Source organism: Vicugna pacos, chromosome 7 (assembly GCF_048564905.1).
Source record: "Vicugna pacos chromosome 7, VicPac4, whole genome shotgun sequence".
Lineage (NCBI taxonomy): Eukaryota > Metazoa > Chordata > Mammalia > Artiodactyla > Camelidae > Vicugna > Vicugna pacos.
The window spans coordinates 73,687,032-73,700,030 of NC_132993.1; the positions used below are offsets into that span (position 1 = coordinate 73,687,032).

Below are 12,999 nucleotides of genomic sequence, written 5' to 3' on the forward strand. Positions count from 1 at the left end.
CTTGTTTAGAAATACAATTAGTGCTGTTTGAAAATAAGCATGCACGTTGCTTACTGTTCATGTAAAATGATGACTCTTTCCTACAAGGTACTTCTGTGGCTCAAGTTTTCATGGGGAGTTGAGTATGGTTGAGCAGACTTATGTGAAGCCTTTGCCCTCATGTGTGTCCGTAGCACACAAGAGAAGGCAGGGAAACTCTAGAACACATTTTTGTCTTACTTTCATAAGCCTTCACATCCTGCCAAGGGTTTTGAGATACTTCAAAATTCATTTTTTTTTCTAGTGAAAGCATAAGTACTTTTTCAATGCAGGAACCTGTTTTCATTTTATAGGGTCCCTCTAATAACCTACTTGTCTCTTATTTTGGTTGTTGTTTAAAATTCATTGCATTCTTTTAGAGAAATGACAGTTTCACTGACCATTTTATGCTATTGAATTCCTAAAGTGAGCAAGCTGTTTAGAAAACCTCTGCTCTTCAGAGCTTTGTTTAAAAAAAAAAAAAAAAACAGTCTTTTGTGGCTTTACTTATAGTTTTAATTTGAAGTGTTGTTTCATCTTTGCCAAATCAGCAAATAATCAGTGCCTTTACAGTCTCTTAGAATGTATTTTCATCCTCCTTTCCAACAAAGTAAAATGCAAGTATTTAAATATATCTTACCACTCAGTGTCAAACACAAAGGAAATGTAAATAGACCGTCAGGCAAATTCACATCTGCCGGGGAGTAATTGTTGGATGCATGCTGATTAAACATAAAATTTTTTTAACCAAGTTTTTAATTAGGCATCTGCATCAGGTCACACAGATGAAATTATAAAGTGTGATTAAGAAATCCTTCATTCTTTTGAGAAATAAGGGGCAATGCTAATATATTGGAATCCTTTTGCCTATAGATGGAATGTTGGAATCACTGGCTGCTTGTAGAAAATCAAGTATCTTGGGGAAGCCCCCAAACGCCTGTCACTTACCTGTTTAACTCTACCACTGAAATTTTCCAGTGCCCTATGTGAGTGCAGTAGGAGAGTTCTCCCATTTTCACTAGATGTAGGAACTTTTAAAACTGCTCCTTTAAAACTATCTTTTCTGACTTTTCCGTGCATGAAAAGAAACTAGACCAAGAAAAGTTAACTTGCTTGCCCAGGATCACACAGCTATTGAAATAATTTATAGTAGAGCTTCTGATGGTTACAGAGCTTCGTGGGTTACAGTGCCCTGTCACTTCTCTGCCTCAGCAATCTCAAACCCTCTTCCAAACTGCTTATTTTGGAGGACTGAAGAAACTGGTCCGAGATATTGCAGTGGATTCCCCTGTCTGCAATTATTTGCTTCACTGCTTCCCTCCATTAACTTAGCTAATCAAAAGAATGTTATAGTTCATCTCTCAATTTTCTCAATATTCAGGAATGGAAAATACTTTACCCAGCATACCAACTGATATGATTGGAGGGACACAAAATATGTCCTGGACTTTGAAATTCTTAACATTCATGTTGAGGCTTCTGTTCCATTCCTGAATCTCACCTAATTATCAACGTGACTTTAGAGAAGTTATTTAACTTCTCCCAGGCTCAGTTTCCACATGTATAAAGTATGGGTAACAATGGTAATGATCTTAAATGGATTTTGTAAGGATTAGGTAAAATTCTATTTGTAAATGCCAGGTATATATTAAATATAATAAACTGGCAGTGAAGAGAAATTCTAGCTACTGTTAATGTGGTTAAATGGGTTGAAGAATTAAGCTGTCAGGAAGAAGTAATTCATACTCAACAATAGGAGGTGATCAGAAAGATGGTCAAAAGGTGAGGTTGGTCTCAAAGGTGACTAGGAGTTTGTCAGTGGGAACCAAGTGTGGGGAGAAGCAGGAGGCTGGAAAGATGCAGCATGTGGAGGGCATGGCTCTGAGCCTGGGCCAGCTGAGTAGGCTGCGGAGAGGCAGGAGGTGGTGAAAATGTTGACTGAGAGAGCCTTATATGCTGAGCTAGAGAATTTGGACTCTGTTCATTTCTATCAGCAGGCACCGAAGTCCTTAAGTAGAAGAGGACATTGGTGAGTATGATATGAAAGATGAACTGACAGGGAGGCAGGTGGAAGGCAGTGCCCAGTACTTCGAAGTCCCTGAAACTACTGCCCTTGACCTGCAGGACAGTCACACTCTCCTGATTCCTGAGACAATCCTGATCAGAAAATGGAGTTTATTAGCAATCCCGTGTCCTCCTAGAGGTCAATATGGGGTGAGATTAAGGAACCCCATAACCCCCCAGACTCACTGAATCATGCCATATGCTAGGCTTCCCTTTGGATTCTTTGTGTATCTGACATACTACAGTGCTTCACTTTGGGGTTTCTTTTGGTTTGCTTTGGGGATTTAGTTTTTTTCTTTGGTTCTTTTTTGTTTTGTAACCTAAACTTTTTAACTTCTAATTTTGTCAATTTTTTGTAATGCACGTTGTTAATAGTACAGTATTATTACATATATATAATTTATAAATAAATATATGTGTTGGCTACTCATGCACAAAATGTTTTACCCACAAGAGTATATAATCAAAAATGTTTGAAGACTATTGTAGAGATAGATCATATTGTCATGTATTTTACCTTTTTCTTAGAAACTGAGCTTTCCATAAGTTTCTAATGTACAGCATAGTGATTTAGTTATACATATGTATGTATATTCTTTTTCATATTATTTTATATATATATATTTTTATTGAAGTATAGTCAGTTTACAATGTTGTGTCAGGTTCTGGTGAACTGCACAATGCTTCAGTCACACATGAACATACATATATTCGTTTTAATATTCTTTTTCACCATGTTACTACAAGATATTGTATATAGTTCCCTGTGCTATACAGTAGGACCTTGTTGTTAATCTATTTTATACATAGTAGTTTGTATCTGCTAATTCCAAACTCCTAACTTATACCTCCCTAAGCCCCTCACCCCTTTGATAACCATAAATTTGTTTTCTATGTCGTCGAGTTTGTTTTTGGTTTTTAAATAAGTTCACTTATGTCATATTTTAGATTCCACATATAAGTGATATGATATGGTATTTGTCTCTTTCTGACTTATTTCGCTTACTGTGATAATCCCTAGGTTCATCCATGTTGCTACAAATGGTATTATTTCATTCTTTTCTCATAGATGAGCAATATTCCATTGTATGTGTGTTTATATACCACAATTTGTATATACATAGAACATTTTTGTCCAGTCATCTGTCAATGGACATTTAGCTTTCATGTCTTGGCCATTGTAAATAGTGCTGCTACAAACATTGGGGTGCGCGTATCTTTTCAAATTAGAGTTTTCTCTTGATATATGCCCAGGAACAGAATTGCTGGATCACACGGTAATTCTATTTTTAGTTTTTTAAGTTTTAACCTCCATGCTGTTCTCCATAGTAGCTGTACCAGTTTACATCTGACCAATAGTGTGGGTGTGTTCCCTTTTCTCCACACATTCTCCAGCCTTTATTATTTGTAGATTTTTTTTGATGATGGCCATTATGACTGGTGTAAGGTGGTACCCCATTGTAGTTCTGATTTGCATTTCTCTAATAATTAGCAATGTTGAGCATCCTTTCATACGCCTATTGGCCATCTGTATGTCTTCTTTGGAGAAATATCTATTTAGATCTTCTGCCCATGTTTTGATTGGGTTGTTTGTTTTTTGTTATTGAGCTGTATGAGCTGTTTGTATACTCTGGAGATTAAGCCTTTGTAGGCCACATCAGTTGCAAATACTTTCTCCCAGTCCATAGGTTGTCTTTTCATTTTGTTTGTGGTTTCCTTGCTGTGCAAAACCTTATAAACTTGATTAGATCCCATTTGTTTATGTTTGCTTTTATTTCTACACACTTTGGAGAATAAATTTTATCAAGAACAGTTATTCTCGATTTAATTGAAGTGATGAGTAGCCACTCCCAAAAGTGTATGTCAAAATTCATTATGCTTGTGGAGGCTGTAGAAGAGAGTGAAAATGAATATTCAGTATTATAATAAAATTACCTATTATAATAAAACTGTATATTATTATTATAAAAACACCAAAGTAACAGAAGCTTCAGAAAAAAAAAAAGGTACCTCAAATTAGCAGGAAAGGAGACTCAAAAAATAGTAATTTTTCAAAGTAGTGTTCAATCAGTGAGATGGGAGTGGTTAGTGAGAATTATTTTTTCTTTACTAAAAATCTATATGACTTGGCAAAAATAGAAGTTAGAAACATTAAGGCAGCAAATCTAGCTATAAAATCCATTCCAGTTTTCCTCTAAGTCTTTTTATCCTTTATTCAATGAGAATTTATCCTAAACACCTAGAGACTTCTCAACATAGCAATGATATCCTATATGTTTTGTAGGGAAAAAAAACTTGGAACAGGTAGAAAACTCTCACAAAGGAATGAAGCCTGAGATGAGTTTTTTGACACAAACATGAGATAGGAGCAATCTGTGTAGGAATAATGAAAGATATCTTTGAAGAGATCAGGAAAGAAATGAATTAGTTGAGATGAAGTTAGACATAGAAAAAAGTACACTTGAGGGTAGAGGAACAGCAGAGTTCAACTAAAAGGCAAGTTATCAGGTTCTGAATTTTGAACAGTAAAGATCCAGCTTCCCAAGAAAGGTAACTTTTTGAATTGTGAATACAAAAATAAACTGGAAAGGCTAGAGGTGAAGAGTGTTAAACACTCAGTCTAAAGACTGAGTAGTCTGAAGTTAATAGATGAGACTGTAGGATGAAAGTGGAGCATGAAGTAAATTGTTCTAGTCTGGCCCACGGTGGTGGTGACGGCAGGTGGACAGCAGGTGGTAAGCCGGAGCAGCTGACAAGGAAGATTCTGGAGGCCTCCGTGACTCAAAGAATGTGGGAGCAGAGGAAAGAGGTATAAAAATAACTCCATTTTAAGCAATGCTTTACAAAGAGTGCTCAATTTCACCCAAAATGATGAAGTACCCAAGAGGTATCCAAGACCGTATTTTGAGTTCCGTGACAAAGAAAGAAACCAATCATCTGAGAACATTTTCTCTGGCAGGCCAGCCGTTTTAAACTTCCTGCTTCATCAGCCTCACCTTCCTTGACTTGCACTTTGAAATCCCATAACTGGGAATCAGGTCATTATGAGATCAGTTCTCTTGCGGACACCAAGCTCATGAATCACACCAAATCTGACCCATAGGCCAGAGGGCAGTGGCCCTAAAACTGTCTGTCCTCACTGTGGGCTAAAATGAACGGCCATATAGGAAACAATGTAATCTTGCAGGCAATGTGGCAAAGAAAATGTGTGCTTGGCTCTCAAAAGAAATGAATCATCTTCTTTTTTGTGGAGACTCTTCCTTGGTTAAATTAAAAGTCTTCTCACAAGCATGATCTCATTCTCACAGTAGCTCTGAAAAAGAGGAAATGGAGGAAATATTTGATTCCCATTTTCTAAAAGAATAAATTGAGAGATGGAGAGTCAAGTGACTCTTTTCCAATCCACCCTCTTAAGTAGGCCAGCAGGGTTAAATCTAGAGCCAGTTTTCCTAACGACATCCCTTTCTGTGCTCATGAGCCCAGTCTGGCTCAGGACTTGGTGTGGCACCATCAGAAGGCATATACCAGGTGGCTCATATTTTTATTTCACAACATGTAAATGACATTCATACAGCACAGTCTATAAATATCCTACCCAATCAATTCTATTTGAGCAAGCAAACATTTGCTTACATCTCCATTTTCAGCAATTTTGGCGTGACAGTGTCTAGGCATCAATATATTTTTTAAGTGAGCAGTGGAGTTGTGTCAAGTTGTTAGATAGTTTTATCCTGTGATAACTGACCGCTCGTTTTTTACATTCAGAAGTCTTCTGAGTAGCTCCGTAAAGATGTTGCTGCAGGGTCCTTTATCACTTGCTTGCTTGATGACTTGAAAAATTGCTCTGAGTGAAAAATATACATAAGTTTTAGAAGTCAGTCTTACTAAGAACCACAGATAGTTCTCATTGTGTGTTTAAATAGTAAAATCACATTAAAACTCAAAAATAGATAACATTAATCACTATAATGCCAATAACTACTCTTTAGACCTGGCAGGGAAGCGTGAGAGCTTTGAGCATTACCCTTAGTTCTGTTTCCCTATGAATTTCTGGCATAGCAGAGGGAAGAATAAAGCATGCTTGGGGGCTGGGGAGTTTGTTAACTGTGATTAAATTTAGGGAGAGCCTTAGAGGAAAATGGCATTTGTTACTTTCCTGCCTTTTACTTTCCCACTCAGAAACTCATACTCATCCCTAATTACGACTGTTGGGGGAATATCTTGGTGGGACTGTCCTGATTTTATAGACGGATATAACCAAGGACAGATAATAATTACTGAAATAGCAATTATCCTTTGCATAACAATTTACAGCTTACAAAGCCCCTTTCACCTGTATGATCTCATTTGTTATTTCCCATAGAACGCTAAGTTGCTGTTATTATTGTTCCCCATTACTTCTGAATAATCTGAGTCCCAGAGGATTTAAGTTAGTTTTGAAAGTCACACAGCTCATAAGTGAAAGAGCTGGAAATGAGACCAGAGACTTTTGGCTCTTTATTCCTTGTAGTGTCTACTGTACCATGCAGCCTCCCAAACCTACAGGAAACACTGGGCCAAGAATGGCAGTGGACAGAAAAATAGTCAATGTATTTAAAAACAAGACAGTAACCAAATAGGAAAACTGGGGAAATGAGAGATACTGAAGAGAAAAGCAAATGGCTAATAAACACATACAAAGATGCTCACCCTCACTACCAACCTGGGAAATGCAAATTAAAACTATGATCACACCCATTAGATTATTGAAAATTAAAAGTCTGAGAATGCAAAGCATTGTGTCAGATGGGGAGCAATGAAAATTTTGATATACTACCAAGGGGAGTGTAAAATGTTATGACCTATTTTGAAAGCCATTTGCCATTATCAAGCAAAGTAGAAGATGTATGTGGCCTGAGCCCCATAGTTCTATGCCAAGGTACGCACCTCACAAAAACTCTCCTATATGGGCACAGGGGCCATGGGAAAAGATTTATTTAATAGCCAAAAATTCGCAAGAACCCAAGAATCCATTAACGGAAAAATGGATAAATATTAATAATGATGTTGTCATCCAATAGATACTTATATTGCAATGAAAATTAATGAACTAGAGGTAAATGTATCAATCAAAAGAGATAAATATCATAAATACATTTTGAGAGGTATTACAGAAGATTAATATAATGTACCATTTATAAAAGTTTTAAAATATGCAGAAACATATTTGGGGGAAATTATTTAGGGATTAAATATTGTGTAGGAGTATTGTTTAATGGGTACGTAGATATGCTGTAAAAATATAAAGTACATGTGAATAACATACCTCAAATGCGGGACAATGATTGCCTTTGGAAAGGACAGTAAGATAGGGCAAGTGGAAAGGGTGCTACTCAGGGGAGCTTCAACTAATATGAGCAGTTTTCTAATCATTAAGTTGGATGGTAGTACACAAGTATTTATATCCTTTGTACCTTTAAATGTGTAAAATATATTTAATAATTTTAAAAATAGAAAAGGCAGGAGAAGGAGAAAAAGTTCGTCTGAATCAGATATTTCTCTGGGACTCTGGAATAACCAGAACCAGTAAAAAAAATGATGCCAAAGCATCCCCAAGAGCCCCAGTCTGTTGAGAAATCATAGTGGCAGAGAGAGGATGCCCATTCTAATTGAGTCCTGAGCCATGGTCCAGGTCCCAGTCATCACACCAGCATCCTCCATGATAGACATAATTGAAGAGTGACTTCCATCCAAACAACACATGGTCTGTGACATTTTCCAGAATCAGACCTAAGCTGGATCACTAAAAATGTTATTTTGGTTTTGTGTGTGTGTTTTGTTTTCTCTTTGTTTGTTTTTGCTTTTCTGTCTCTATATCTTTAGCACTTTGAAGCCGTTCTCAAGCATTTAAGAAGTGTTGGTCAAGTCTACGTAGTTGAGGGTATTTGACTCAGGAATGTTTTACTCAGAGAATTATTTACTTCTAAAGTGCATTTAGTGGAGAAATCACTTTATATCAGACAACTAATAAAAACCAGAAAAGTATTTAACACTGAAAGATCAACTCTGTTTTTCATTTTTGATGTTTGCCATTTTGATGGGGAATGATGTCTCAGAATGAAATCCCTAGCCATTTACACTCCCATTTCAGAATTATCCTGATAAACTGATGTCTGTTGAGTTACTCATTTGACAATCTGTGAAAACATGTCTTTTCTTCCCTCATATACTTCTCAGCATAGTCAGACAAAACATCAGTTTGCAAGTTCAAATTCTCAAATATTATGGGTTTTGAGGATAAAAATATCAATCCATGATAGAGCAGTTCTCCAAAAATAAAATTGTTTTTCATATATAATTGAATTTTTAAAACAATTATCTCAAACAAACATGTTTTGCTGCACTTTAAGGAGGAAATACTACTTTTCTGAATATATTTTATAATGCATAATTTGTTTTCAGGGCATTTGGAATGTCATAAAGTTAACTTCTAACCAGTGGACTTCTGTAACTTTGATTAAATTCATTGGGGAGAAAGGACAAATGCCTTTTTTGAAAAGATCTACAGAAATATCAGTTTATTTAAGATCAGAGGATGAGTCTATGGCAGCTTCCTGTTTGAAAGCCAGGATCTCAAATCACCTCCATCCTATTTTAGCAACAATAATATTAATAGTCATTGACATTTATTGAGCACTCACCACATGTCAGGCATTGTGCCAAGCCCTTTTCCTGCATTATTTCATTTCATCCTCACAACAACTTTACAAGTGAGAAACTCTGACTCAAAATAGTTAAGTCACTTGCCCAATATCACAGATCTGCTTAGTAATAGAGCCAGGATATAGACCCAGATCCCTGATCCCAAAACCTGTGCCCTTGACCTTTACTTGTGTATACATGGAGCCTTTGTGATTACACCTTGCTATGCAGAGAGAAAACAAATGGGCAAAATGCTTTTCTCTTTAATAAAGAAGGAAAAAGACAATTGACTCAGATAAGTGATACCAAAAAACCCAAATCCTAGGCTATGTTTTTCATCCAACACTTATGAGCACCACTTCTCAATAGTTTGAAAATTCTATTAACCAAATTACACTGAAGATGGAAATGAAGATGAAAAAGAAGCATAGAATGTATGCTTCTTTAAGGTATAAATTCTTACAAACTTTTCTTTTTGAGCCTTTCTTTCTGAATATGAAGTTGTTTCTGAACATCAAGAATAACCAAATAGCATTTTTTTCAGTGTTTGATTATTATATTTGTTTGCAGATCTGTTGTATCCTGGAGTCACCTACAGGGAATTTAAGTATTATTCTAATGGATTCTCACTGCCTACTGAGAAACAGAGCACCTCTTTCACTAGTCTCATAGATAGTTTCATTTCCCTATGTCAATGTTAATTGAACTTACCTCATGTTGTCAATTTTGTTCTTTGTTTCCCTTGCAGGTGATGTCATTGTCTATATTAATGAAGTTTGTGTCCTTGGACACACTCATGCTGATGTAGTCAAACTTTTCCAGTCTGTTCCTATTGGTCAGAGTGTCAACCTGGTATTGTGTCGTGGCTACCCTTTGCCCTTTGATCCTGAAGATCCTGCCAACAGCATGGTGCCACCCCTTGCAATAATGGAGAGGCCACCTCCAGTGATGGTCAATGGAAGACATAACTATGAAACATATTTGGAATACATTTCTCGGACCTCACAGTCAGTTCCAGATATAACAGATCGGCCGCCTCATTCTTTGCACTCAATGCCAGCTGATGGTCAGCTAGATGGCACGTATCCACCACCTGTCCATGACGACAATGTATCTATGGCTTCATCTGGGGCCACCCAAGCTGAACTTATGACCTTAACCATTGTGAAAGGTGCCCAGGGCTTTGGCTTCACCATTGCCGACAGTCCTACAGGACAGAGGGTGAAACAAATACTTGACATTCAGGGATGCCCTGGCCTGTGTGAAGGCGACCTCATTGTTGAGATCAATCAGCAGAATGTACAGAACCTGAGCCATACGGAAGTCGTGGATATACTTAAGGACTGTCCCATTGGAAGCGAAACTTCTTTGATTATCCATCGAGGAGGTAAGATAAACACTGGCTCAGCAATCATTATGCAGGTAAAGTAGTAGGATCTTTGCAGTAATATTGAAAAATTGGAAGTTTCTCTGGAGTTGAATGAAATCGTACTTAAAAAAGGTAAAAGAGTAAGAGAAAAACATGAGTCCAGGAAGCTCTGCTTTTTCATCTTTTTTTTTTTTAAGGGGAGGAGATAATTAGGTTTATTTATTGACTTATTTTATAAGTGGAGGTACTGGGGACAGAACGCAGGACCTTGTGCATGTTAGGAAGGCACTCTACCACTGAGCTATCCCCTCCCCCCGGAAGCTCTGCTTTTTAATTTTGAGAATGCGTCTTTTCCTTCTCTATTAAACATGATAAAAATAGTGCTTTCAGTCTTACAAATATATACTGCTGTGATCTGAGAGGGTAAAGATTGAATCCCCAAGTATAAGTGGGCTATATTCCCAAAGTTCACTAATGTATCAATTGTGAAGGCCTCAGACTGGTTTCCATTGATTTAATTAAGAGACTTGATTTTTTCCCACGGAAGGAATACTCCGATTGTTCTTAGGATTGCAGGCTAGAGGGTGGAAGCTGGTTCAAGTCCTTCCAAGTTCAAGTCCAGTCTTGGTAATCCCCATAAGGACCAATGGAAGCTGTGTCACTGTAGAAAAACCTTTTCAGAGTTGTGAATAGGGTTCCTCAGGACACTTCTTCTGTTACTGTAGGGTCTTCTCTGGCAGCAAGTAGCGAGTAGTGCCTTCTGTGACCTGGGAAGAAAGTTACGGGACAGGATTAGTTGTGAAGTTCTGGGCTGAATGTTCCAGTGAAGTATGGAAATGGGAGCAGTGAGGACTTGCGGGCAGAGCTCTGAGCCCTGGAGTTTTCTTCAAGCAAATGGAGCTCAGCAGAAGGCTCTGTCTTCATTCCTCTGCTTCTCTGCTCTTGATTATCAGTGAAATAGGGGGAGAAAGGAGGGAAGAGGCACAGAGAGGACACTTGAGAACAGAGTATAAAAGAAAGGGCTCGGGCTAAGTGATGGTTTTCTACCAGCCAAATTTGGGACTTAGGACACTTAAAGTCCGCGAGCCTCACACGTCACACGCATATTGGGATGAGAATACTGCCTGACCGGATGGCAGTGTTCTTAGTCTATTGGGCCACAATAGGTGCTCATTAAATGCCTACTGAATCTAAATTAGCACAAAAGCTCCAGTGAGGATGGGTCAGAAGGAGCAGTGCTGTGAGGAACTCATGTGTGAAGAGCACACTTGTGGCAAACATATGTGATTGTCTATTCAAAGCACTACAAACAGCATGAAAGGCCTGTCAGTTTGAAATGCAAATGAAAGCAGCTGAAGCTGAAAGATGCACCTTTTATCATTTATTTGGCCCTCTCTGCAGGTATCTCCCCTTCAAGGAAGTATTTTGCATTATTTTATTGATTCCTTGTGTGGAAATGGACACCAAACACTAGGCAGGTGTGAGCAACACTGTACAAAGTGCTATGATCCTATAGTAAAAAAATAAATTACAATGACAGCAGAAGTCTTAAATGTGACCTTAAAGCCTTATTACAAAATAGCACTTGAATCTTGATAATTAAATATTGACAGTGAATTTTAATTTCTCCCATTGCTTAAGATTAAAACAAATATTCTTAATTAAATAGTCATACCTTCATAATATGCAATCAAAAATCAAATTTTTCTAACAGGCTCTTGATATTAAAAGGCATAACTGAAAATCACTGTGCAGTTTTCACTATATGATTCATAGAAACAAGTTTGGACACGTTTTATATATAATACCTTTTTTAAAGGCATAATATAGCAAAAAAAATTGAAATCATTTATTCATATATATAGTCACATATATATAATATGTATTTATGTTATTGGCATTTGTACCTTTTCTGAAAATATTTCTGTGTGCCTGTTGTCAGCATGACTACCCTACTCTTGCTGGTTCTTTCCCTCTACTCTCTGCCACCCCTGTTTAATCCTCAAGTATTCAGAGTTTTTTTTTTTTTAATTGAAGTATAGTTGATTTACAACATTGTGTTAGTTTCAGATGTACAGCAGAGTGGTTCAGTATTTTTACAGACAGATACAGAAATCGAGTACTCAAAGTTTTGTTTGCATTTTGTTTGTGGGGATGAGAAATTTGTTTGTATTTTGTGGCTAGTGGAGAATTGCAGAATATAGTACCCTCTGATGCTGAAAGTACTTCTAGTCAGAAACCTCTTGTGTTTCCCTAGTGTCCCACAATTTGCACTTGTCTCTCTGAAATTAATAGGAATTAACATCGTGTTTTTGTGATGAAATTCCCTTTGACTGTTTTACTAGAGGCTACTCCTAAGAGCTGATGGCCTCATTCAGATAAGCATAGACCTTCAAGAGCAGATTCATATTTCTGGGTCTTTATATCAGGATGGTGGTGGTTTGTTTTTAATTATTTGCTAGGACTTTTTGTATTTATAAAGTAATAACGTACATGGTTTGATTTTTTCAAATAGTTTCAGAAGGCATATAATTAAAGTAATTCTGTCTCCTGTCCCAGGCTTTCAGGCATTTTCCCAGAGGCAAACATATTTTTGTGAACATGTACTTCCAGAAATTTAGTAGCCTTAACTAATTTAGCATTAATGGAATGATATTATACATACACGTCTTGCTCTGAATAGCTTGGTTAATAGGGTGTATTTTATTTTTTAACACACATCATTGTACTATAATTTACATACCATAAAATTCACTACTTACAAGTATAGACTTCAGTAAGTTTTGCTAAAATGATACAGTTGTGCAACAATCACCATAGTCCTTAAAACATCCATCATCTCAAACTCCCTCAGCCCCCAGATGATC

At 37.1% G+C, this 12,999-nt stretch overlaps 1 protein-coding gene across 2 annotated transcripts in view; it reads left to right on the top strand.

The window, feature by feature from the left end:
- The window catches only part of MAGI2 (membrane associated guanylate kinase, WW and PDZ domain containing 2), a 1,098,388-nt gene that overhangs the window by 897,752 nt on the left and 187,637 nt on the right, over nt 1-12,999 (top strand). For both annotated transcript variants that reach the window (XM_072965145.1, XM_072965146.1), the window contains exon 10: nt 9,512-10,150. In XM_072965145.1, the coding sequence (XP_072821246.1) occupies nt 9,512-10,150 (639 nt within the window). The remainder of the gene's footprint in view (nt 1-9,511; nt 10,151-12,999) is intronic.